Below are 23,937 nucleotides of genomic sequence, written 5' to 3'. Positions count from 1 at the left end.
GCCTCTTAAAAAAAAAGCCAAAAACGGACAGCGAAAATCTTCCAGACCCGAGCACAGGATTCAGGCTAAATGGCAGCTAGATTGGGGGGCGGGTGGGGGGCAACATAAGTGAGGAAATGCAGGGGGACCCCAATGTGAGCCTCGCCAAAGACTGTCAATGCACAAACTTCAACCAAAAATGTGATAGACTTTGTGCTTAAAATAATGAAAGCTGAGCATTCAGAGGAACTTACAGATCGAAGCCACAGCTCAGAGGCGTAGCTAGGGGAAATGGAGCCCGGGGCAAAATCTGAGTTTTCTGCCCGCCCCATGTATGGGCGGCAGCCCTTCCCCACCATGACCAAGCAACGTTTTTTTGCACCAGGTCATCTCAAAGTCACCATCACATTATAGAGCATTCCCAATTCACAAATCTGGGTAAAATCCAGATCCAGATGATTTTAAACACATCCTCATGAACCCTCATGATTTTTTGCATTGGTGATTGTGGTGGCCCCAGGCTGCTTCTTCAGCCGGTGGAGGCTCTGCTGGCTGAAGGAACAATCTGGTGGGGAGGGGCCAGGCTGAGGGAGGAAGAAGGAGGGGTGGGGGGGGCTATTTTTCAGGGGCCCTTGTGACACAATGGTGGCCCACCCAGGGCATTTGTCCCCAGGCAGCCCTGTTGTAGCTCCACCTCCGCCACAGCTTACTATATATGATGTCAATGCACTATATGTATCTCTATAATAATCAACACTACTGTAGGCTCTCTCCAGTATAGGGTGTAGGGTTGCAACCTCTGAGTCGAGACGTTCCTGGAGATATGGGGGTGTGGCCTGCGGAGGGGAAGGCCCTTAGGGGGTTATCTTACCACAGAGTCCAGCCTCCAAAGGGCATATGGCACATTGAGTTGCTGAGGAGGAAATAAAGTTCACATGGAACCCTTTATCTTAGTGAATGGGTATGAGTCCTTTATTACAGGGAAGTCCATTCTAGACAGGATTGGATAAACATTCTAAACTATCTAGCTAAACCAGGATAGATGCAGGAAAGCCCGTCCTGCTCTCATGATGCAAGATGGAGAGAGAGAGAGAGAGAGAGAGAGAGAGAGAGAGAGAGAGAGAGAGGTGTTAGCTGGAAAGAAGGAAGATTCTCTGCCAGTAGCCACCTGTGCATCAAAGGGACAGGATCAGCCTTACCCATTGCTCTGGCTCTTTATAATCCGCCTCTGGAGTCTTCAGCTAAGAGACAGCGCAACGCCCTTCCTTCACTCCCAACATGAAGTGGCCATTTTTCTCCAGGGGCACTGATTGTCAGGACCATGCCTGTCAGTGACTTGATGTCTTGCTGTGTGTGACTTACATACGTTTCCCTGTTTCTCTGTTTCCCGCTCTTCCCTTCCTGGCAATCTCCTGGTGCCAGCCCTGCTTCAAAGTAGTGTGAAAGGTTCCCAGGTTCTTTGAAGTTCTGTAGTGCATTGGTTATTGAAACTGTAGTGGACATTTGGTGTGGGACGAAACGGGAGGGTTAAAGAATATAGGTCCTGGATCTGAGCTCCCTAGCCAAAGGTCCACTACAGTTTCAATAACCAATGCACTACAGAACTTCAAAGAACCTTTCACCTAGCTCAGATCCTGCTTTGCTTTGTTACTCTTCGTTTCACCTGGAATAAACGGCTTTGGGACTTTTCCACGGTCTCTGTTATTTCCACTTTCGAGAGTCTGATATTGATCTCTGTAGTCTGGAGACCAGGGGTACTCTGTAGTCTGGAGACCAGAGAACCCCAGAGCCCAAAGGGAAGTTGGCAACCCTACTAGGCTGGCCTAAACACTTGGCTTCCTGGAGACTGATTGGGGAACTATTGGGGAACTATGACTGTTTGTTTTGGAGCCCAAACTGTGTAATATTTTCTGCTTCATATGTTCAACATGTTTAGTAATAATAAAATGATAATACAGGGATGTGAGGCAAGGAGCTAGCGCAAACTTGTTGCCCTAGTGTGGCACCACCGTTACCTAACACTGCGCATCCCTTATGACATTTGATCTCAACATGGCAGCCACAGTAGGCTGAAAGATATGAGGCCAGCCAAGCCTAAAAAACAAGGACTGTATATATAGGAATACAAGGCAATGAGGTATAAGCAGTTAGTTTGAGTGTAATTTGAACAGATACTTCATAAACCGTTCATAAAGATTGTTCATAAGGATATATTATGGTTATTTAACTGGATAGAAAGGTAATAAACACATATATAATGAGAGCATGTCATAAACATTGTCCATGAGGCACGAAACCTGCAATAGTCATATTGCGTTCCAGTCAGTAGAAAGAGTCAGTATCTCCAAAAATTCAATGAATCAAAGATATTAAGCTGAGTTGTGGTAGTTGACAGCAACAGCTCCAATAGCGATGAAAGAAAACTACGGAAGCGACAGCAAGCCACGATTCATAGCAGAAACGCGTTGTCGCGGCTTAGTCCACGTTTTCAACAGAAATTTCTTCAGTGCGATTCAGGTAATTCTATTAGAAATAGAGATTGAATTCTCTTATTTGTGTGTTTAGCTAAGTAAAGCAGCATACATTCTACATAGGCTTGGCTGGCCTCATATCTTTCAGTATTGGGTTGACTGTATATATTTGCTGATCTGTTTAATATAGCCACAGTAGGCTGCAATTTTCTCCGGATATTCTTTACATTCCTTCACTCTCAATCCCAGATCTGTTGCTTCCTGTTGTCAGGCCCGTGCCTGTCGGGTATTGTTTTGTACTCTGCAGGTGTCCAGCGCTCTCTCTCTCAGGAGCAGCAGTGGCGTAGGAGGTTAAGAGCTCGTGTCTCTAATCTGGAGGAACAGGGTTTGATTCCCAGCTCGGCCGCCTGAGCTGTGGAGGCTCATCTGGGGAATTCAGATTAGCCTGGGCACTCCCACACACGCCAGCTGGGTGACCTGGGGCTAGTCACAGCTTCTCGGAGCTCTCCCAGCCCCACCTACCTCACAGGGTGTTTGTTGTGAGGGGGGAAGGGCAAGGAGATTGTAAGCCCCTTGGAGTCTCCTGCAGGAGAGAAAGGGGGGATAGAAATCCAAACTCTTCTTCTTCTTCTCCTTCGGCAGGCGGCCTTGGCAGCCCCGGAAGAGCTGATCTGACCATGTGGGAAGCGTTCCCAGGCCTGTAGTGCTTCGTAGTGGGAATTTTAGGAGCCGTTTGGCTACAGGGGGCAGGGAGTTTTGGGGGAAAATAGGCAGTAGATTTGAGCGGGAAGATTCGTCTTTGCTTCATGTTGTCCTTCTATGTTGAAATAAAGACTTTACAACAAATCTACAGTTTCTATTATTTCCGGACCCGAGGTCTGACACTTGTTTATGCTAAATTGATCAAATTGCCTTATGCAGTATGGAAAAATCCATATTGAAGAAGAAAGATGCCCACAAGATGGAGCAAGCAGATTCCTCTTTGTCCATCAAGAACCCCCTAGGACAGTGGTGGCGAACCTTTGGCACTCCAGATGTTAAGGACTACAATTCCCATCAGCCCCTGCCAGCATGGCCAATTGGGGGGCTGATGGGAATTGTAGTCCATAACATCTGGAGTGCCAAAGGTTCGCCACCACGGCCCTAGGAACAGGACTGACTGCTCCTGTTCTATCATTTCTTCTCATGGTTTGCTGTATTGCAGAATCTGTAGCTGATTCTCATCTAGGTTGGAGGGAATGTTGAGATGATCAGTTGGGACTTTTTATCCCCATCAGCACTGTGAAATTCTTAGGGCGCTCTTGGTGTTTATTTTGCTAGGTATTCTATTCATTTAGCTTAAATCGTTTCTTCTTTCTTTCCCCAGGAGAAGACCAAGAACCAGAGCAATGGATTTTTCCATAATGAAAATTTAAAGGCTGTAGTGAGTGATTTATTTGGTGCCGGCACAGAGACGACGTCGACCACCTTGCGTTGGGGCCTCTTGCTGATGATGAAGTATCCTGAGATTCAGAGTGAGTCCTTTCCCTTGGTTGTTTTCCATTATTCAAGGATATCTGGATTCCAATTTCACATAGTTTTTAAGAATGGGAAGAAAACTGAGGTATCTGTTGAATATTACATGAATGAGGGAAAACATATGTGGCTTCAGGGGATCTGAATTTGTCTTCTGGTGTGAGGGGGCTTCCCACCCCAGTACATGTTGGACCTTGGTGGGGTCCATTTCCAGTCCAGCTGCTGACACCCGGTAACCCAAAAAGTCCAGTGTGGTCTTGTGGAAATCACATTTGGATATCTTACATACAACTGGTTCTCTTTCAATTTGCTTTGTAATGATCTCACCAGCTCCACATGTGTCTATGGGGTCTCAGTGCAAATCAAGACATCATCAAAGTATATTGCAACCCCTCGGGACAGATGGTCATGCATGACTTCATTTGTTAAGTTCATGAAGACCCCTGGAGTCCTGCTTATACCAAAAGGCATCGCCAGTTATTCAAATTGTCCTCCAGGCGTGTTAAAGGCAGTTTTCCATTCATCCCCTTTCTCAAGGCTTACTACCAAGCTTCTCATACATTCAGCTTTGTAAAGATTTTCCTTTTTGTGAGGCATGCCAGCAAGTTCTTAATTAAGGGCAGGGGGTACCGGTCTGTTGTGGAAATGGCATTTAACCCCCCCCCCCCAATAGCCAATGCACAGTCTTAAAGTGCCATTCTTCTTCTTCTTCTTGCAAAATAACTCAGCTCCTTGACCTGTGGCACTTTTTCAAGACCAGAGTGTGACATCCACTCATACCAGTTAATGTAGCCCAGGTATATTTACGGCATAATTAAAAATCTGATACAGAAATTTATTTTTGTGGGAATAAATGTTCTGTTTCCTCAGAGAAAGTGCAAGAAGAAATAACAAAGGTGATCGGGTCTGCTCAGCCACGAATTGAACACCGAGGAAAACTGCCCTACACCGATGCGGTGGTTCACGAAATCCAGAGGTTTGCAAATATTCTCCCTATGAGTGTGCCACATGCCACCATTGCGGATGTCACTCTTGGAGGCTACTTCATCCCAAAGGTGATTCTTCTTAGCTTTTCAGTCATTGTTCAGTTGAATAAGTCAATCTGCTCATGTTTTGCAACCAACACTTAACCTGGTGGGATATTAGAAGCAGTTAATGAAGTTCTTCTGTGACCCACAGAGTTATCTTGCTGCAAAGAAAGAAATGGGCCTGACTTTGCTTGAATTGGGCCAAACATTGCAAATTGTGAAAACACTGCCCATCCAAGCCAATTGTTTGCTACCCTGCTTTTCTTGCATTTGAATTCCCACATAACTCAGTTTGGGATGGCATTCTTTAGGCCTGAAGGATAGATATTGTGCTTGATGGAGCCAGAGTGGTGTAGTGGTTAAGAGCAGGTGCACTCTAATCTGGAGAACCGGATTTGATTCCCCACTCTGCCACTTGAGCTGTGGAGGCTTATCTGGTGAACCAGATTAGCCTGTGCACTCCAACACATGCCAGCTAGGTGACCTTGGGCTAGTCACAGTTCTTCTGAGCTCTCTCAGCCCCACCCACATCTCAGGGTGTTTGTTGTGCAGGGAGGGGAAGGGGAAGGAGATTGTAAGCCCCTTTGGGTCTCCTTACAGGAGAGAAAGGGGGGGGATATAAATCCAACTCTTCTTCTTCTTTTCTTCTTCAATAATGTATTGCTTTGACTTTTCAGGGAAGTCATATCCTCCCCTTACTATTCTCTGTGCTGTACGATGAATCTCAATGGGAAAAACCATTTAAATTCTATCCTGAGCATTTCCTTGATTCCGAAGGAAAGTTTGTCAAGAGAGACGCCTTCCTGCCTTTCTCTGCAGGTAACTCCTTTTAGATGCATCACCAATTCAGACCCCTTTGGCAGTGGGAGGCTGCGCCACTAAGACACCACTCCACTGCTTCCCAACAGCTTCTTCACAGTGTGGACACGCCCCCCCCCCAGTGAAAATCTACCATAGTGGAGAATGGACATACACCATGAAAAATGTGGCACACGTCCCAGGCCATGCGTTGGCGTGCAGGGGCAAAGAAGACAGTGAAAATTGAGCAAGGTCAACTCCATCCCCTGGCCTGGCCCCGGAATGGCCCCAGTCATACTGGTGCAGCTTTCTGCATCGGCGTGGCAGAAATATGGTTGCAGCTTCCAGGTTGGTTGCTGCAGTGGGGGGGGGGTTCAGTATCTGCCCATACATCTCCCTCCTTCGCCAGCGCATTTGCCCCTTGAGCCCTGCACTGGTTCCTCAGATAGGTCCCCACCCCGGATTGGGCTGTGAGTAATCTGTCAGGTAGCAAGTTCATTGAGTTGGAAGGACAACGTCCCAGTCGGCCATTTCTCAATTATTCATTCTCTCAATTATTCCCTAGTTAATTTCTCAATTATTCATTCTCTCAATTATTCCCTAGTCGTTCTTTGTTCATCAGTACTATTAATCATTGATTTCCATGTACTTCAGTTCATATTTACTTTTTCATGGAAAATGTTTAAGCAAGCCTTTATTTGCTTAGACAGCAGTACAACAATAATAAAAACAGATTAAAAAGCATATACAATACATGATATACATGTTAGGACGAAGGAAATCTACTGGCATTTAGTAATTTCCAGGAGAAAGTCTGCCACTATCATACAGAGAGAAGGATCAGGGTTGTTTAACAAGTAGTGTAATCTAATTAAATCGGGGAGATCAGGTAAATGTAAAGGAGTGAGATTCACATACTTGGATCTGATTTCCTTGAATCTGAGACAGTGAAGTAATTGGTGGGCCAGAGATTCAACTGAGCCATCGTTACATGGGCACAATCTTTTAGCCTTTTCTTGCTTATTAAATCTGCCATGTAACAAGGCAGAAGGCATAACATTAAACCTGGCGAGCATTATGGCTCTCCTTTGAACAGGGTTTATTAAGCAATACAGGTAGTATGCCAAGTGGCCCCGTTCAAATGGGAGAGAAATATACACGGGGGAGCACGTTTTCTTCATGGAAAATGGGGAGAATGATATAAAACTATCATAAATAAAAAGGCTTCCCTAACCAGTCTGCATTGTCACAGGTCGGCGGATGTGTGCGGGTGAGACCCTTGCCAAGATGGAGCTCTTCCTCTTCTTTGCGAGTCTCCTGCAGAGATTCACTTTCCAGCCAGCCCCTGGGACATCCAAGGAAGACCTGGACCTCACCCCTGCGGTTGGGTTTGCTACACCTCCGAAGATCTTCAATGTCTGTGCTTTGCCACGATCTTAACATCCAACCATGCTTAGCTTCCCTGGATGCACTATTTTGGCTGCCAAAGACATTTCAGACTCAACAGAAATGAACTGTGCCTAGTCACAAACTTTAGTTTAGTGCATCATATGCCTATCTGTAAAGCCCACGGAAAGTGGATCCGAGATCTAGGTAATTGGGTTAAAAATTTGGGCCTCGCTTCTTGAGGTGTTTGCTGCATACAGATAAAATAGTTCTGTGTCTTTGTGATACTTTATTGACCCTACGGATATCTTTGAATCAGTTAAAGGAGCAGCAGTGGCGTAGGAGGTTAAGAGCTCGTGTATCTAATCTGGAGGAACCGGGTTTGACTCCCCACTCTGCCGCCTGAGCTGTGGAGGCTTATCTGGGGAATTCAGATTAGCTTGTATACTCCCACACACGCCAGCTGGGTGACCATGGGCTAGTCACAGCTTCTCGGAGCTCTCTCAGCCCCACCTACCTCACAGGGTGTTTGTTGTGAGGGGGGAAGGGCAAGGAGATTGTCAGCCCCTTTGAGTCTCCTGCAGGAGAGAAAGGGGGGATATAAATCCAAACTCCTCCTCCTCCTCCTCCTCTTCATCATCATCATCATCATCATCATCATCTTCTTCTTCTTCTTCTTCTTCTTCAACAACCAAGTGAGTTCCTTTGAATCAAGTAATAACCAAGCGAGAGCCCAACAAAAACCAAGTGGTGGAGCGGTTAAGAGCTGGTGGACTCTGGTCGTTTTCCCACACACCATTTGTTGCGGGCTACTGCTTGCAAATAATCCGAGGTCCAGCAGTGCTCCCCACCACACCTGCTGCAACAACACAGCCCCCCTGATTCTGCTGCTCTCCTATCCCCTCGGCGCGCATCACTTTAGCTCCTGGAGGAAACTGCACTTTTGGGAAAAGCTCGCGCAGAGCGTGGGGAAGTGGGGAATTCCGGGGTGTGACTCCGAGGCCCAATTTCCCGCCTCTGAAAGTGACGAGTATCCTTCCATCCAATCAGGCCACGGTGGGGCGTGTCCTCTACCTGCAGCCAATGGAAAGCGATCAGGAAGTCCTGATGAAACATTTAATGCAATAATTTAGTGCCTGCCTTCTGCGCCTCCTACCTACGGAAGAAACTTCTCCGGCACCCCAGCTGCGCTTCGGGGGGGGGGGGGGCCTCTGCTTTACGAGCTCCTCATGCTGGGTTCAGAAGAAGAAGCTGAGAAGGGGATTATACTTCCCCAGAACAGGAGCCTCCAAACTGTGCACCCTTGGTGAGAGTTCCCATAAGGAACATTTCTCGGCTTGCTCTTGCCGGAACTATGCACAAGAAGCACCAAGTGTTCCAACGATGGTAGGGAGAAGTCTGTGGGCATGAGGATGGTTAGTTCCAAGACCAAGAAAAAGTCAGCAGGCATCCTCCCCCCCTCTTTTGTTGAGATTTAGATTGTTTTTCCCCTTTCTCCGAAGGAGGTCAGGGTGACTCACGTGAAACTCAGGTTTCTTGGACTCTAGTCAAACATTCAGACTACCAACATTCAGATTACACCAACAATGGATGGGGGAAAAACCCTCCCCCTGTCAGACTCTCGAACGTGGAAATAACAGAGACCGTAGGAAAGTCCTAAAGCAGTTTATTTCTTGCAACACGAAGAGTAACAATAGAAAGCAGGATCTGAGCTAGAGAGCTCAGATCCAGGAACTATGTCCTTTAATGCACGCCCCCCTCATTTCACCCTACACCAAATGTCCACTACAGTTTCTACAACAATTGCACTACAGAGCTTCAAAGAACCTGGGAACCATTCACGCCTCTTTGTAGATGGGCTGGTGCCAGGAGGTTGCCAGGAAGGGAAGAGGGAAACAGGAAAGCATTTACAGGAAAGCATTTTCAATTCACATACAGCAAGACATCTAGGTACTGACAGGCATGGTCCTGACATTCCACCCCCCTTAAGACCTCCCCCACTCCTGGGCGATGAAGGTGAAATGTTAGGAACATGATCTGCCAGACCACAGCAACCCAACCCGGAAAACTCACAACAACCAATCCAGAGTTCGTTTATTGACTACAGGTCTGAGACCTAACACCCTGGCAATTGCCCTGGCTGTAAGGTTGTGGTGAGTGTATGTGTTCCGACTTTGAGAAGTTCCCGCCGGAGGCTTCTGGCTTTCTGCCTGGGAAGGGGAATGTTGCTTTCTGGGTTATCTTCTACTCGCTTGCTAGCTTGTGTGAAACTATGCTTTGTTTACTCTGTCTTGGCGGGAACCTGAATTGATACTGTGTAAAAGCTATTAGCCAAGATCTGGGGCCTCAGATCTCGCATCGCCTGTATCTGACTATGACTGCCAGCTCAATAAAGAACTAAGAACGGTTATTTTTCTCTGGACTTTGCTAGTTCGTTACATTCCTCACCCTCCTCACATTCCTGACCCTCCTCACAATACTCTGTCACTGACTCTGAATTTGTGGCCAATATTGTGACCAGAATATTGGGACAAAATTTCTTCTGGCCGTCAGAAAAGTTAAAATATTCTTTCATTCATCAGGGCTTTAGAGAGCACGTTTTTAACCTTCTAAATTGGTGTTTGACACATTAGAAATGTGCGTTTGAGCACTGATTTCCATTTTAGTTTGTTCTACATTGATTGTTTGGCCAGTACGATGTTTCATGCTTGTACGCCAGCTGCAGGATTGGCAGGAGCGGAAAGACTGAAAGCAAACCAAAACAAACAACTGAATATGCCACAGGTCACAAGCCTTTATTGGCATAAAATAAACATACAAAATCAGCATACAAAATTTGCCCATTATTGCTCACAATTATAGACACTGGTACTAAAATACTAAATACTAAAATATATACATGGTCCTTCTGTAACTATAGGACATTCCTTCAGCTAAGTTAACTCACTTAAACGTCATCGTATACTGACAGAAGCTAGAAAAATTACTGCTGGCTATATGTGGTCATAAATAATACATGGGTATTGGTTGGTATTCAACCTAGACTTCCACGTCTGATATTGTTAACGAAAATTTTGCTACATTCTCACCACACTGTGGGATCCATGTTGTTCAAAAGCATAGGTATCTTAAGAGCATCAGTTAGATTGTTATACAGAAATGGGATAAAATTTTAGATTGTGACATTCCTGATTTTTCGTATATACACAATAGAAAGAGGGTATGATCGAGGTGTCTCCACCTGACCCATATTGCATGGACATAGCCTCCTCTGTTTATCAATTTGTTGATGTCTGCCATAGAGCAGCATAGAAGGCATTAGCTTGAATCTGGCCAGTGTTAAAGCTCTTCTTAATTTAGGGTTGGTGATCCACTGTTGTCGTTGGCCATGTGTCCTTGTTCAATTGGAATAATAGGGTCAAGGGGAACACGTTTTCCTAAGCTATTGTTATCATATCCCGATTACTCTTGTTCTAATAAGCTTAGTTTTCAAACAGCTATAGCTAATATGCTTCTGATAGGGAAAGAAGGGACTAATGACTCTAATGAAAAGCCAAGAGTGTTGATTTTTCCCTCCAACTAGTTTCAACATGCCTAGAATTTTGCATAGTCGGAAAGCATGAGGTGTAACAAACTGGAGTGATCACAAATAGTGGATCACGTAGCCAGTATCTGACAGTTCTCCAGCCGGAGCCATCGTGGCATATGATATTTGCCCGAGTTCGCTTATAGGGCTGCATGCTGAAGCGCAATGGTGGTAAGCGCATAATTTTGGCCGGAAGAAGCCCGGGACTGGGCTGTGTTTATATGTTACTGTTTATAGCTCCGATCCAAATAGGTGCTCCATAGAGGAGCTGAGAGCCGCATTTAGCATTGAACACCTTCAATGCGGATGGTATATGGTGGTGGCCCACTGAGTGAAGAAAGAAGCGCTTTGGTGCTAGGGCACTGTTGTTAGCTGCAGCGAGTGCTAATTTCCTATAATACTTTAGCGATTAAAGGTTTATAGTAGGAGGTTATGCCCAAATATTTGAACTGGTTAACTTGTTCTATGGGTCTGTTATTGATGGTCCATGTATGACTAGGGGATTCAGGACATCAACAAGGGCAGGTTTCACCCAGGGATGTCAAGAGTAAATGCAACAGGGCTGTAATGTTTTCTAAATCTCTGGCTAAAAACAAGAGTTGGGTTTTCTACACACAGGTGGCTGCAATAGGCGGCCCTCCGCCCGCTGTACGGCCATATCACCACAACCACACAGACTTCCGCTAAACTACCAATGCGGTGCTGTTAAAAACCGGGAGGGTGTGTGGATCAGCCTCACAAAACGACAGGGCAGGAACTGAGCGTTCATGCTTTTCAGCAGTGTTATTGATGGTACATTATCTTCCAGAACATTTCCCTGAGCTGGAAACCCCCTGCTGTGTAATTTCTTGGCTAGTGCTGTTGCAATGAGGCGGTTGTACCCTTTCCTGCGATGTTCAGGCAGGGTATAGCCGTGAATCATTGTGGCAAACTGGTCGGTCAGACCCCAGGACACAGGACTTCCATTTTCATCCAGGACGCAGATGCTAGGGAAGCAGCCAATGAGGCTGGCAAGATACGTCCGGCACTGTTCGCTGCCTCCCCGGGACCAGGTCTCATTCAGGAGGGCGGCGTGTGAAACGTCAAGTGAAGCCAGTCTCGGTGGAGAGTTTAACCTTTAAAAAGGGTGGGGAGGTTCCGTTTAACTGTGATGCAATGATCGTGGCAGGTGGAAAATAAGAATGCCGATTGAAATGGGAGAGGGAAAACGGCAAGAGAGAACAGACTCAGAGGCTGGCGGGACTACAATTCCCATCAGCCCCTGCCAGCATGGTTAATTGGCCATGCTGGCATGGGCTGATGGGAATTGTAGTCCATAACATCTGGAGTGCCAAAGGTTCGCCACCACTGCTGTAGGCAGACAGGATTTGTCAGAGATTCAGAAATCACCAGTGGGGTACTGCCTATGGGGACAGGTGGGGTCAAATGACCCTGGGCACAATGACGAGGTAGGCACAAAATCAACCCACCCCCTCCCCGTCTCCCCCACACCGACACGGCTCGGAAGATCTGGGTCAGAGCAGGGGAGATGCCAAAAGACAGAGCTGTCCTGCTGCCATGGCGTCCATCCGAGCTGCCTCCTTCCCTCCCCAGGCCCTCAGGGTGAGCCTCAGGGGCACTGCCAGCCTGCTGCCACTTTGGTGCCCATCCAAGCCACCCCTATTCCCGAGCCCCGCCCCGCCCCGCCTCTGGAAATCACGAGCCTCTTTTTGAGCATTCCAATTTTTCTGTGCTGTTGCTCCCCTTCCTCTGCCTTTCAATATTGATTGATTGATTGATTGATTGATTGATTGATTGATTGATTGATTGATTGATTGATTGATTGATTGATTGATTGTACTTGGATACCGCCCTCCCCCGGAGGGCTCAGGGCGGTGAACAACGAGTTAAACAGGGTACACAGATAGGAGCATAAATAAAATCAGTAAATATCAGAATTACGGTAATTAATAAAATTATAGCTCTACACTCATTAAAACCAAACCCCATTAAAATGCAGCATCCAAATGCCGAGCGCAACAGAAGGCGACCTACTATCAAATAGGTCAATCTGTTTCCCACAACACCAGTCCTGCTTCATACAAACCCCACCCAGTTCCTACACATCTGTCACTGTACTTCTCCCGTCTCCACCTTCGACACCTACACAACACACAGCACCCTTCTTCCTCGACTGCTCTTTTCCTGGTCTTAGGTAGGGACGGGCAATTCCGCTGCTCCGTTTAAGAATCAAGTCTCGTGCTCTGGGGAACCCGGAGGATCTCTTCAGTTAAGACAGAAAAATTATCTGTACTTCCTCAGAGGAACCTCAGATCAGAGCAGGACAAGACTGTTGTATGATATGTTGGAAGTGAAACATTTGGCACTGTCTCTTAACTTAGGCTCCAGAGGGGGACCACAGACAGGTGATAGACAGGTCAGTGTCTCTGTATCCCTTCCTCTCTACTGCTGTGACGCTATCTCTTTGATGTGTAGACTACCACGGTTTGGGAAAGTAGTGTATCAAGGATATGGCAGGTAGGGCACACGTCCTGGGCACCACTTGAAGGAGGGTGCCATCCCCCCCGCCTGCCTGCTAGACCGCCCACATCTTGCTCTGCCCACCATTCAGCACTGTTATATGGTAGATTTTAAAAAATAGAGGGCACGAAGAGATTCTGCTCCTGTTACTCTAATCAACTGGAAACTTTAGCCCATTCCCTCTTCTATTGCACTCAATATGAGGGAATTGTGTGTGTGTGGGGGGGGGGGGATGCAAATGGTCTTCCCTTGAACTGTGACAGAATTCCAGATACTCAAAAGATCTTATACTTGCTAAATAACCCTGATCTTGTAGTTTGTGAAATGGTGGCCAAGGCCCCTTCCACACACACAAAATAATGCGTTTTCAAACCACTTTCACAACTGTTTGCAAGTGGATTTTGCTATTCCGCACAGCTTCAAAGAGCACTGAAAGCGGTTTGAAAGTGCATTATTCTGCATGTGCGGAATGAGCCCAAGTTTTTACTAGAAATTATACGCCCTAAAGGATAGTTCTGTTTTTTTAACTTTGCTGTGTCACTCGGTTCTTAAGAGGTTATTTGTTATCGTTCTCGTTGGGGGTTGTTTTAAATCTGGTTTTTGTTTTTTTTCTCTGTATTTTACCTGTATAGTCTTATATGCCAATAAAGGCTTGGCGCTGCTGCTGAAACTCTGATGCCTTCCCAGAAGTAAATGCAGAGATAAGAGCAAACTCCAGGCATCACACAGGACACTAATATGCAATAGTTAGAAAGCAGCAGGTGGGCAGATTTTTAAATAAAATACAGTAGATCCACACTGAAGCGATTTCAGGAAGCATCCTTTGAGTACTCAGGATGCAGTGGACTACCATTCCCATCAGCCCCTGCCAGCATGGCCAATTGGCCATGCTGGCAGGGCCTGATGGGAATGGTAGTCCATAACATCTGGAGTGCCAAAGGTTCGCCACCACTGGTTTAATTCCTTCCTCTGGCTAGTACTCAACAGCAGCATTGTCATGGAAAGTGATAAGACATACTTAAGGTTAACCTCCGGGAGTGCATCCGGATCTGGATGGGTGACCATTTGGAAAGATGACTGTTTCACATCCACCAGCTTGGGACCAGCTACGGCTTTGGAAACTTCGAATAAACCCTCCTGCAGGCCTGCGTGATTGCAAATACACACCTCATTTATTTATCAGGCTGAAAGTCCGATTAACGTTAAGTCCTGATGCCTGAAATCTAGATTAAAACTGCCTAGCAGGGTACAAAACTTGCCTGAGGGATCTTCCCCATAGTTCTCAGAAACTCTTGGTCATTTTCAGAAGTGCCCCCCTTCTTCCAGCAGAGAAAGAACGTCTACAGGAGCAGCAGTGGCGTAGGAGGTTAAGAGCTCGTGTATCTAATCTGGAGGAACTGGGTTTGATTCCCAGCTCTGCCGCCTGAGCTGTGGAGGCTTATCTGGGGAATTCAGATTAGCCTGTGCACTCCCACACACGCCAGCTGGGTGACCTTGGGCTAGTCACAGCTTCTCAGAGCTCTCTCAGCCCCACCCACCTCACAGGGTGTTTGTTGTGAGGGGGGGAAGGGCAAGGAGATTGTCAGCCCCTTCGAGTCTCCTACAGGAGAGAAAGGGGGGATATAAATCCAAACTCTTCTTCTTCTTCTTCTACATTTGCTCTGAATCTCTCTCGTGAAGTGACAGATATTTCTAAGGAACACCTAATTTGTGCCTTTCACTGATGTGCACCAGCATGGTGTAGTGGTTAAGAGCAGGTGCATCTAATCTGGAGAACCCATTTTGATTCCCTGCACTGCCACTTGAGATGTAGAGGCTTATCTGGTGAACCACATTAGCTTGTGCACTCCAACACATGCCAGCTGGGCAACCATAGGCTAGTCACAGTTCTTTGGAGCTCTCTCAGCCCCACCAACCTCACAGGGTGTTTGTTGTGGGGGGGGAGGGAAAGGATATTGTAAGCCCCTTTGACTCTCCTTGCAGGGAAGATTTAAGAATATGGAACGTTCTAAAAGAGTTTGTTCATGTGATATGACTACAGTTGAAACACTTGACCATTCTTTGTTTCTATGCCCTAAATACAATAAGATACTCATGAAATATACGAATTCCATTTTCTTGCAATGTTCTCAGTGGCATGAGTGTTATAAGATACCCAATCTCCTGAACAGCTCTGATGTACTCTTTTGTGACTCTCCTTGCAGGACAGAAAGGGGGGGATATAAATGCAAACTACTCTTCTTCTCCTTCTTCTATTCGCTCTCCTGTTTCAAATTTAAATTAGATGGCCTCTTACCAGCCAGTTATTGAAAAAAATCAAAGAAAACAGTGGCTAATACTTGGAGACCATTAAGAACATAAACATAATCTTGCTGGATTAGACCAATGTGTTCCTCTAGAATCGATCATCACTCTATTTCCAACAGTGAATAATCAGATGCCACCTTCATCTTGTGACTGCTAACAGAGGCATTCTTCCTCTGACCTAGGAGGCTCCTATATAGCTATCAACTTCTGCTCCAATAATCTTTCCCAGCCCCCTTTAAGTCCACATTAAAAGGGAGTTGTATTCACCCCACAATAGGCAAAGGGAATGAATTGCAAAATCTGTCCCCTTCACCAGCTGCTTTGATGCCTTGCCTCACACATCACTACAAGGACATCTTTCTTCAGAATTCAATCTTGCATTTATCTATCCTTCCTCTCTTTCTCACAATACTAGAACCAGGGGGCACCCAGTGAAAATGCTGCGGAGGGGGGGGAGAATTAGGACTAATAAAAGGAAACACTTCTTCACGCAACGGGTGATTGGTGTTTGGAATATGCTGCCGCAGGAGGTGGTGATGGCCACTCACCTGGATAGCTTTAAAAGGGGCTTGGACAGATTTATGGAGGAGAAGTCGATTTATGGCTACCAATCTTGATCCTCCTTGATCTGAGATTGCAAATGCCTTAGCAGACCAGGTGCTCGGGAGCAGCAGCCGTAGAAGGCCATTGCTTTCACATCCTGCATGTGAACTTCCAAAGGCACCTGGTGGGCCACTGCGAGTAGCAGAGAGCTGGACTAGATGGACTCTGGTCTGATCCAGCTGGCTTGTTCTTATGTTCTTATGTTTCTATGGTCCAGCCAACAATAGGCTTTACCTTGAATCTGGAACACTTGCTCCCAGTTTATAGTTTCTGGGTTCTCCAGCAACGCCCAATACGCTTTTAAATCCTTGTAGAAAACAGCATAAGCATTGGTAAAAGAGTCTAGATCATCACTTTCAGCCTAGGTTTAAAAGAAACAGCACGCTTAAATTCCATGCATAAGTCTCATTTTCTCTCACACACATGTTCCTGCAATTAAAATTGGTTTGGACAAGGGCCTTGCACTATCAGGGATGCTGGTCTGGCACTACATTCGGCTTCACCTGGGGCTATCACAGCCACCCTGACCTAAAGAGTCAGGCAACAGAGGAACAGTTTAATACCACCATTTGAGACACCTTTCCTAGATTCGCTGGTGTCCTTCAGGCTGGGCAACTTGCGGCTGAAAGAAGCAAGCAGATATTCTCCGTGATGCCTAACCCTGCTGCCCAAGAATGCCATTCAGTGCAAGAGGCGGAGATTTGCCAAAAAACAACAACAACCCACAAAAACAAAAAAAACATACAAACAAAAAAAAACCCCAAACAGTTGGCTGTTTTATTACTCTGGGTGGGTATACATTTATAACCCATTTCCTTCTATCAGAGGTGGTAAGTTTAGAGTCCCAAAGAAGTCTCCTAGCCAAGAACTGACCAGACATATCCGAAGCCATCTAACCGAAGACAATCTTGGAGATGGCTTCCCCTAATTACCTTTTGCAGTTCATAATTCCCAGAAAAATAAGAGGTCCATTGGAGGGACATGAGTAAGGTGACCAGATGGTCACCTTTGTAAACTGGGACAGATGGACGAAAAAGGGGGGAGGTGGGCGGGAAACAGGAGCGCCCCAGAAGACAGTGCTCCTGCGGCTGCGTGCGCGGGAGGCTGCCGCACTGCCTTGCACCCCAGAAGGCAGTGCGGCAGCCTTCCAAAAATCGGGACACTTGAAAAAAACACGCGGGAGGCGGGACAAATTGTTTTAAGGTGGGACTGTCCCACCAAAAGCAGGACGTCTGGTCAGCCTAGACATGAGGTATGAAAGACAGCAAGAGAGGCATGTTGGAATAAGCGACTTCTGCATGCCTGGACAAGGGGGGGGGGCACTCTATGTATCTTTAAGCTGTTTTATTGTTCGCTCTCCATGTCTAGGCTCTGCCACCAACTTCCTCCTTCTTCACCCTGCAGCCATTTTCTTTTTTTCTTCTCCTTTTATACCGATCACATGTAATGGCTACCTGCTCCTGCTGGGGCTTTCCCACACAAGCATATCACACTCGCACATACGAGATGGCGTGTTAGAATGCCCACTTGTGACAGGAAAAGTTATCTCTTTAGACTAGGGTTGCTATCTCTCTACTTTTCAACTGAAGAAGAAGAAGAAGAGTTTGGATTTATATCCCCCCTTTCTCTCCTGAAGGAGACTCAAAGGGACTTACAAATTCCTTGCCTTTCCCCCCTCACAACAAACACCCTGTGAGGGAGGTGGGGCTGAGAGAGCTCCGAGAAGCTGTGACTAGCCCAAGGTCACCCAGCTGGCGTGTGTGGGAGTGCACAGGCTAATCTGAATTCCCCAGAGAAGCCTCCACAGCTCAGGCGGCAGAGCGGGGAATCAAACCCGGTTCCTCCAGATTAGATACACAAGCTCTTAACCTCCTACGCCACTGCTGCTCCTGGGACTGGAACAATTCCTGTGATCCGAAGTTACTTGAAATAAATGTAAGTTTTCCTTTTTTGCATATATATGTTTGGAAGAGCCTCTTGTACTGCACTCACACACAGGGCTGGGCTGAGCCCGATTCAACCAAATTCTAACAAAGCACAGACTGCAGCTGTTGCTGTACCTGTCTCTGCCGGCGAGTGATGACAGCATTAAATTCAGGCCACGTGTCCACCACCACTTCTTTCCTGAAGGGGTTTCCTCGGTTGATATTCAGCACTGCTCCGTATACCTTTCACAGTGAAAAATACCAGCTGGTTATAGATGCCACACATTAGGATCATATTATGAGACGTCAAGAGTCATTGGAAAAGACAATAATGCTAGGAAAAGTTGACGGCAGCAGGGAAAGAGGCAGACCCAACATGAGATGGACTGAAGCTCTAAAGGACGGCTCGGCCCCCATTCTGCAAGGTCTGAGAAAGGCTGTTAATGATAGGACGTTTCGGAGACGTTGATTCATAGGGTTGCCATGAGTCTTGGAAGACATTGAGTTTTGGAAGACATTGATTCATAGGGTTGCCATGAGTCTTAAGTCACTTGGCAGCACTTTACACAAACACAAGTTCATTTATTTAACTTGTGTGCCACCCTTCCCCTTAGGGGCTCAGGGTGGTTTCCAACATATAATAAACAAGAAAACAATAAATCACAGTTTAAGTATCAGACAACAACTAGCCCTTTAACCTTAAATATAATAAAAATTGTAAAGCCTTAAAATATCCCAAAATACCAACCCCCCCCCCAAAAAAACCCACACAAAAAGAGGGATAGGGGAGATGTAAACTATACTTAAGGAGCTACATGGCGTAGTGGTTAAGTGCTTGCACTGCCACTCACACGGTCAGGAGTTCGAGCCCCCTGTGGGTCAGATATCCTGGTAGCTGGTTCATGGTCAACTCAGCCATCCATCCATCCATTCCTTGGTTGGTAAATGAGTACCTAGCACATAGCCAGGGGGTAAAGAATAACCGGGGAAAGCAATGGCAAACTACCCCACAAAAACGGCTATGAAATCACTGCTTGCAGGGGTACCCCAGGGTTGGACACAGGGTCGGGAGAGATTTGCATGATGTAAACTATATTTAAGGAGCCACGTGGTGTAGTGGTTAAGTGCTTGCACTGCCACTCACACGGTCAGGAGTTCAAACCCCCTGTGGGTCAGATATCCTGGTAGCTGGTTCATGGTCAACTCAGCCATCCATCCATCCATTCCTTGGTTCATGGTCAACTCAGCCATCCATCCATCCATTCCTTGGTTGGTAAATGAGTACCTAGCTCATAGCCAGGGGGTAAAGAATAACTGGGGAAAGCAATGGCAAACTACCCCACAAAACAGGCTTGCCTATGAAATCACTGCTTGCAGGGGTACCCCAGGGTCAGACACGACTGAAGGGGAAACTTTATTTTTTTTAAACTATAGTTGCCTCAACCATATGCCAGATGGAACAGCTGTCTTACAGGCTCTGCAGAAGGTGCATCCAGTCCTGCAGGGCTCTGGTCTCACTAGACAGAGCTTTCCATCAGGTTGGAGATTTGGGGGTGCATTCTGGGGACAGCAGGGACCTCAGTGGGGTATGATGCCTGTGTGCCCACCCTCCAACGCATCCACTTTCTCCAGGGAAACTGAAGCCCGCATGGTGCAGGGGTTTCAAGCAGGTGGACTCTAATTTGGAGAACCAGGTTTGATTACCCACTGCTTCACAGGAGTGGCAGACTCTTATGTGGTGAACTGGATTTGTTTCCCCGCTCCTACATATGAAGCCAGCTGGGTGAGCGTGGGCCAGGCAGAGACAGACAATAACAAACCACCCTTGAAAGTCTGTTGCCATGAAAGCCCTACGGGGTCTCCAGAAGTTGGCTGTGACTTAATGGCGCTTCCCACCACCACTACCAAGGCTAGGAACGCCAAGTAGTGACATGCCAGACCATTTTGCTCAGCAGAGAGGGCTGTTTCACACCTAAGCAACTACAGTGTGTCCTTGAGGTGCTGGTAGCATAAGGTGACCAGATGGTCACCTTTGTGAACTGGGACGGGGGTAGGTGGCCACGTGCTCGTGTAGCCACAGCAGCCACAGGAGCGCCCCAGAAGGCTGTGCTCCTGTGGCCGCACGCGTGGGAGGCTGCCGCACTGTCTTGCACCCCAGAAGGCAGTGCGGCAGCCTCCCAAAAATTGAGACAATGGAAATAACCCGCGGGACACGGGACAAATTGTGTGAAGGCGGGACTGTCCCGCCAAAAGCGGGACGTCTGTTCAGCCTATGGTAGCACCTTCATTTGCTGCCCACGTGTCTTACCAAGCAGCCGCCCCATCGCTTCTCCAGCGTTTACTCAAACCACCATCTTCACTTGGATGTTGTGGATATCTTTTACCTCCGGCTGTTCTCCACCCAAACCCAGATCTTCAGTTTCCGACAAGGGCCCAAACAAACAGGTCAACTAAGATGGCTTCTCCCACCCGCCCCGCCTTTTCTTTTCGCTGAGTGTCGAGGGCCCTTCTTGTGACTCCTCTGCCTGACCTTGAGGGATTCGGGGAAATTCTTCTTCAGCATTTGTTCCAGTTTCTGCAGCTTTGTGGAAGAGGTGAGCACCAGCATCTTCCGGGAAGGGCTTAGCAGCCACCTAGGTATGAATCAGGATAATTCATCAGGCACGAGCAGTAATAACAACGATTGGGAACCAGCCTTCGCTGTGCTGGAGAAGCGCAAGCCGGAAACAGTCGTCCCACCCGTCCCAGACGTTTTCATATTAAATTACTTGGGGTTAGCAGCAGAGGTGGGTTCCAGCAGGTTCTCACAGGTTCCTGAGAGTAGGTTACTAATTATTTGTGTGTGCCAAGAGGGGGTTACTAATTGGTGATTTTGCCACGGGATTTTTGCCTTAGTTACGCCCCTCCTCTCAGCAGTAGCACGCAGAACTTGAAGCAGTCTAGCAGGAGGTGCACCAGTGTGCGTGGCAGCCTGCGCCTGCGTGCATTCGTTTCCCGCCCAAGGACCGGCGCAGCGGCTGCGTCCTTGCCACAGCCCTGCCCAGGAATGCCCAGCCACGCCCCCGTCGTGCCCCGCCCAGCCCCATTGGCGCTACACCACAGTTTGAATCCCACCACTATGGGAACCTGTTACTAACATTTTTGGATCCCACCACTGGTTAGCAGTTCCTGTTAGACTCAGTTGGATTCAGTTCTGCAATTAAATGCCTGTGATGAGATTTTTTTTTTACACATTGACCAAACATGTACCAATAGTACCGGTATTATTATGTGGTATAAAACAGAACAGAAGGGGTGAATATGGTCAGCCACTTGGGATTCCTGTTGGCCGTAAGGGGGAAGCAGCGTATACATACCTAAATCATCAAAACAGATCTGTTGCTCATGGAAGGGATCTGGGTTTGAAGAAAGACTGCCAAAGAAACTTACTGTAATGCCTTCTGTACCCCTAAAAACATAAGGGTTTGTCAAGTCGGGATTGTGGGACAGAACTTCAGTCAGCTCCCAAACTTTTTGCTATAGAAACTTCTAAAAGAAGTTGCCTTATCTGGGGATGGGGGTGGGGGTGGGGAGGTCAGACCATTTATCCAGATGATGGTATTGCTTATGACCAGCAGCACCTTTTCAAAGTCTCAGCCAAAGTCTTTCAAAGTCTTAGCCAATTTCTGCACAAATTGCTTAAAACATTTGTAAAATGCTTTCTTTCTTCCTTCCTTCCTTCCTTCCTTCCTTTCTTTCTTCCTTCCTTCCTTTCTTTCTTTCTTTCTTTCTTTCTTTCTTTCTTTCTTTCTTTCTTTCTTTCTTTCTTTCTTTCTTTCTGATAAATATTTTTATTTATCTCAAAAAATTACAGAAGGGAAGGAAAAGATTTAGGGGGAAGAAGAAATACATTACACTAGCAGGGCCCGGCCACACGTTGCTGTGGCTTATTGTTGTGAAATGGGAAAGGAACAGTAGCAACAAATCAATTGCAGAGGCCAGCAGTACGTGCTCATGCAAACACGCAGCCTGATACTGTGCGATGTCAGTAATGTGTGTGTCCGCATTCCTGGGGGGGGGGAATGGAAAGGCACCCCTCCCACACATCTAGGCTGGCTGGTCATGATCCTTTACCTGGGAGTAAGTTTGGTTGGTGGCAATGGGTGTCGCTTCTGAGGAAACCTTCTGAGGGGCGTGACGCAGCCATTCAAAGTATGTCACGGTTGCTGTACCAAGCTTACTCCTGAGTAATGCGTGCCTGGTTTTCTTAACTGTAACCGCAGTATTCAGGGAATCTAGGGTGCCTGGCCCCTCCCTCCGGTCCCTTGCATGTCGCCCCTCACTCTCTTCCCTCCCTCACTTCTCTTCCCTTGCATGCCACCCCTCCCCCTCCCTCCCTTCCCTTTCCCTCCGCTAGGGTGGGTGGGTCATATCAAGATGCTGGGCCCCCTGCCTCCCCTCCCTTACATGCCACCCCTCACTGTCTCCCCTCTCTCACTTCTCTTCCCTTGCATGCCTCCCCCTCCGTCCCTTTCCTCTCCCTCCCTCTGTTTCCCTTGCATGCCACCCCTCCCTCCCTCCCTCCCTCCCTCCCTCGTGTGTATGTGTGTGTATGTGTTTCACTTCCACTCCAGTTACTGCCTATGTGCTGTTTTCACTGCTCCTATTTGGCCATCTGAGTGAACATTCTAAGCAGCACGAACATTCTGAGGGTGACACTTACACACAGGCAGCTGCATGTCCTTCACCAGGGAGCGCCAGGAAAAAGGCATTTTACCTGGGCCAGGTATGAAATTTCAGCTATGTGAACATCTAAAAACACTCTCGCCTGGCTGACTATAGTGGCTGGGACTATAGTGGCTGCGCCGGTCCTTGCATGGAAACGAATGCACGCGTGAGGGCGCAGGGCTGCCAAACGCTTGATGCCGGGTGCACCTCCTGTTAGACTGCTTCAAGTTCTGCGCGCTACTGTTGAGAGGAGGGGCGTAACTAAGGCAAAAATCCCGTGGCAAAATCACCCATTAGTAACCCCCTCTCGGCACACGCAAATAATTAGTAACCTACTCTCCGGAACCTGTGAAAACCTGCTGGATCCCACCTCTGCCTCCCTTAGGTGGTGCTAAGAGAGGACTGGGACTGGCCCAAGGTCACCCAGCAGGCTAATGTGTAGGAGGGGGAAACAAGCCCAGTTCACCAGATGCCGCTTATGCGGAGTAACAGGGAATCAAACCTGGTTCTCCAGACTAGGGTCTGCTGCTGTTAACCACTACACCATGCTGGCTCTCTCGGAAGGAACGTGACAGCACTTAACACACACGCGCAGGAAGACCCAGGTCATTTAAAGCTTTACAGCTCAAAAAAGTACCTTTATTGAAGCTTGTGTCCTTTGTGACTGAACTGGAGGATAGATGTGCGTGAAACACTTTCCAAAAAGAACATTCAGCTAGCCCAATATATTATGTCTGTTTTAATTGTCATATAGACAGATCACATACCTGCTATTGCCTTTTTAGTCTGCTGTTCCGTATATACAGCTGAGCCCAAAGAAACAGGTGAGTAGCAACACAGTGGATTTACCAAGCTTTCCAACAGGTCCTCCGGGACAAGGGTAAACAAAGCCAAGTCGGTTAGTCCTGTGGGAGACAGAGGTTTAAGAAGCAGGCTTTTAAAAAAGGAGCTATGAAGGTCAGATAAACTTGGGGGAAACTATCCATCTAGGAGACACTTGATCTGCTAGTATCCCTTCCTATGAATGACCAGGTTTCCTCATTCTTTGGATTAGTATGCCTTACCAGAAATTATTGAATACAATGCTTAATCTGTACTTCAAACATCTATAC

At 47.2% G+C, this 23,937-nt stretch overlaps 2 protein-coding genes across 4 annotated transcripts in view; one reads left to right on the top strand and one right to left on the bottom strand.

The window, feature by feature from the left end:
* LOC125436226 (cytochrome P450 2K6-like) overlaps nucleotides 1-7,518 on the top strand; it is a 154,231-nt gene extending 146,713 nt beyond the window's left edge. For both annotated transcript variants that reach the window (XM_048503063.1, XM_048503053.1), the window contains exons 6-9: nucleotides 3,817-3,964; nucleotides 4,836-5,020; nucleotides 5,671-5,812; nucleotides 7,044-7,518. In XM_048503063.1, the coding sequence (XP_048359020.1) occupies nucleotides 3,817-3,964; nucleotides 4,836-5,020; nucleotides 5,671-5,812; nucleotides 7,044-7,231 (663 nt within the window). In that variant the 3' untranslated portion in view covers nucleotides 7,232-7,518. The remainder of the gene's footprint in view (nucleotides 1-3,816; nucleotides 3,965-4,835; nucleotides 5,021-5,670; nucleotides 5,813-7,043) is intronic.
* Nucleotides 7,519-11,271: 3,753 nt separating this feature from the next.
* On the bottom strand, nucleotides 11,272-23,725 carry GLYATL3 (glycine-N-acyltransferase like 3). Of its 2 annotated transcripts, XM_048503099.1 has the most exons (7): nucleotides 23,593-23,716; nucleotides 21,475-21,566; nucleotides 20,649-20,751; nucleotides 18,254-18,361; nucleotides 16,428-16,554; nucleotides 14,302-14,428; nucleotides 11,272-11,878 (listed from the first exon to the last, which is right to left on the bottom strand). In XM_048503099.1, exons 3-7 carry the CDS (start codon nucleotides 20,724-20,726, stop codon nucleotides 11,452-11,454), a joined length of 867 nt encoding a protein of 288 aa, XP_048359056.1. In that variant the 5' UTR covers nucleotides 20,727-20,751; nucleotides 21,475-21,566; nucleotides 23,593-23,716; the 3' UTR covers nucleotides 11,272-11,451. The 2 variants fall into 2 exon arrangements, with proteins under 2 accessions (XP_048359056.1, XP_048359047.1); XM_048503090.1 differs by lacking the exon at nucleotides 21,475-21,566 and having other exon boundaries at nucleotides 23,593-23,725.
* Nucleotides 23,726-23,937: the final 212 nt, after the last annotated feature.

This window comes from Sphaerodactylus townsendi, linkage group LG01 (genome assembly GCF_021028975.2).
Source record: "Sphaerodactylus townsendi isolate TG3544 linkage group LG01, MPM_Stown_v2.3, whole genome shotgun sequence".
In the NCBI taxonomy this organism is placed as follows: domain Eukaryota; kingdom Metazoa; phylum Chordata; class Lepidosauria; order Squamata; family Sphaerodactylidae; genus Sphaerodactylus; species Sphaerodactylus townsendi.
This window is presented reverse-complemented; position numbering and strand designations above follow the sequence as displayed.

Coding starts and splice junctions, on each gene's coding strand:
- GLYATL3 (XM_048503090.1), bottom strand. CDS start 20,726: ATGCTGGTGCTCACCTCTTCCACAAAGCTGCAGAAACTGGAACAAATG. Junction 14,429..16,427: donor GCAAGTGTTCCAGATTCAAG/GTAAAGCCTATT, acceptor GCAATCACGCAG/GCCTGCAGGAGGGTTTATTC. Junction 11,879..14,301: donor CTCCCGGAGGTTAACCTTAA/GTATGTCTTATC, acceptor CCCTTTTTAAAG/GTTAAACTCTCCACCGAGAC.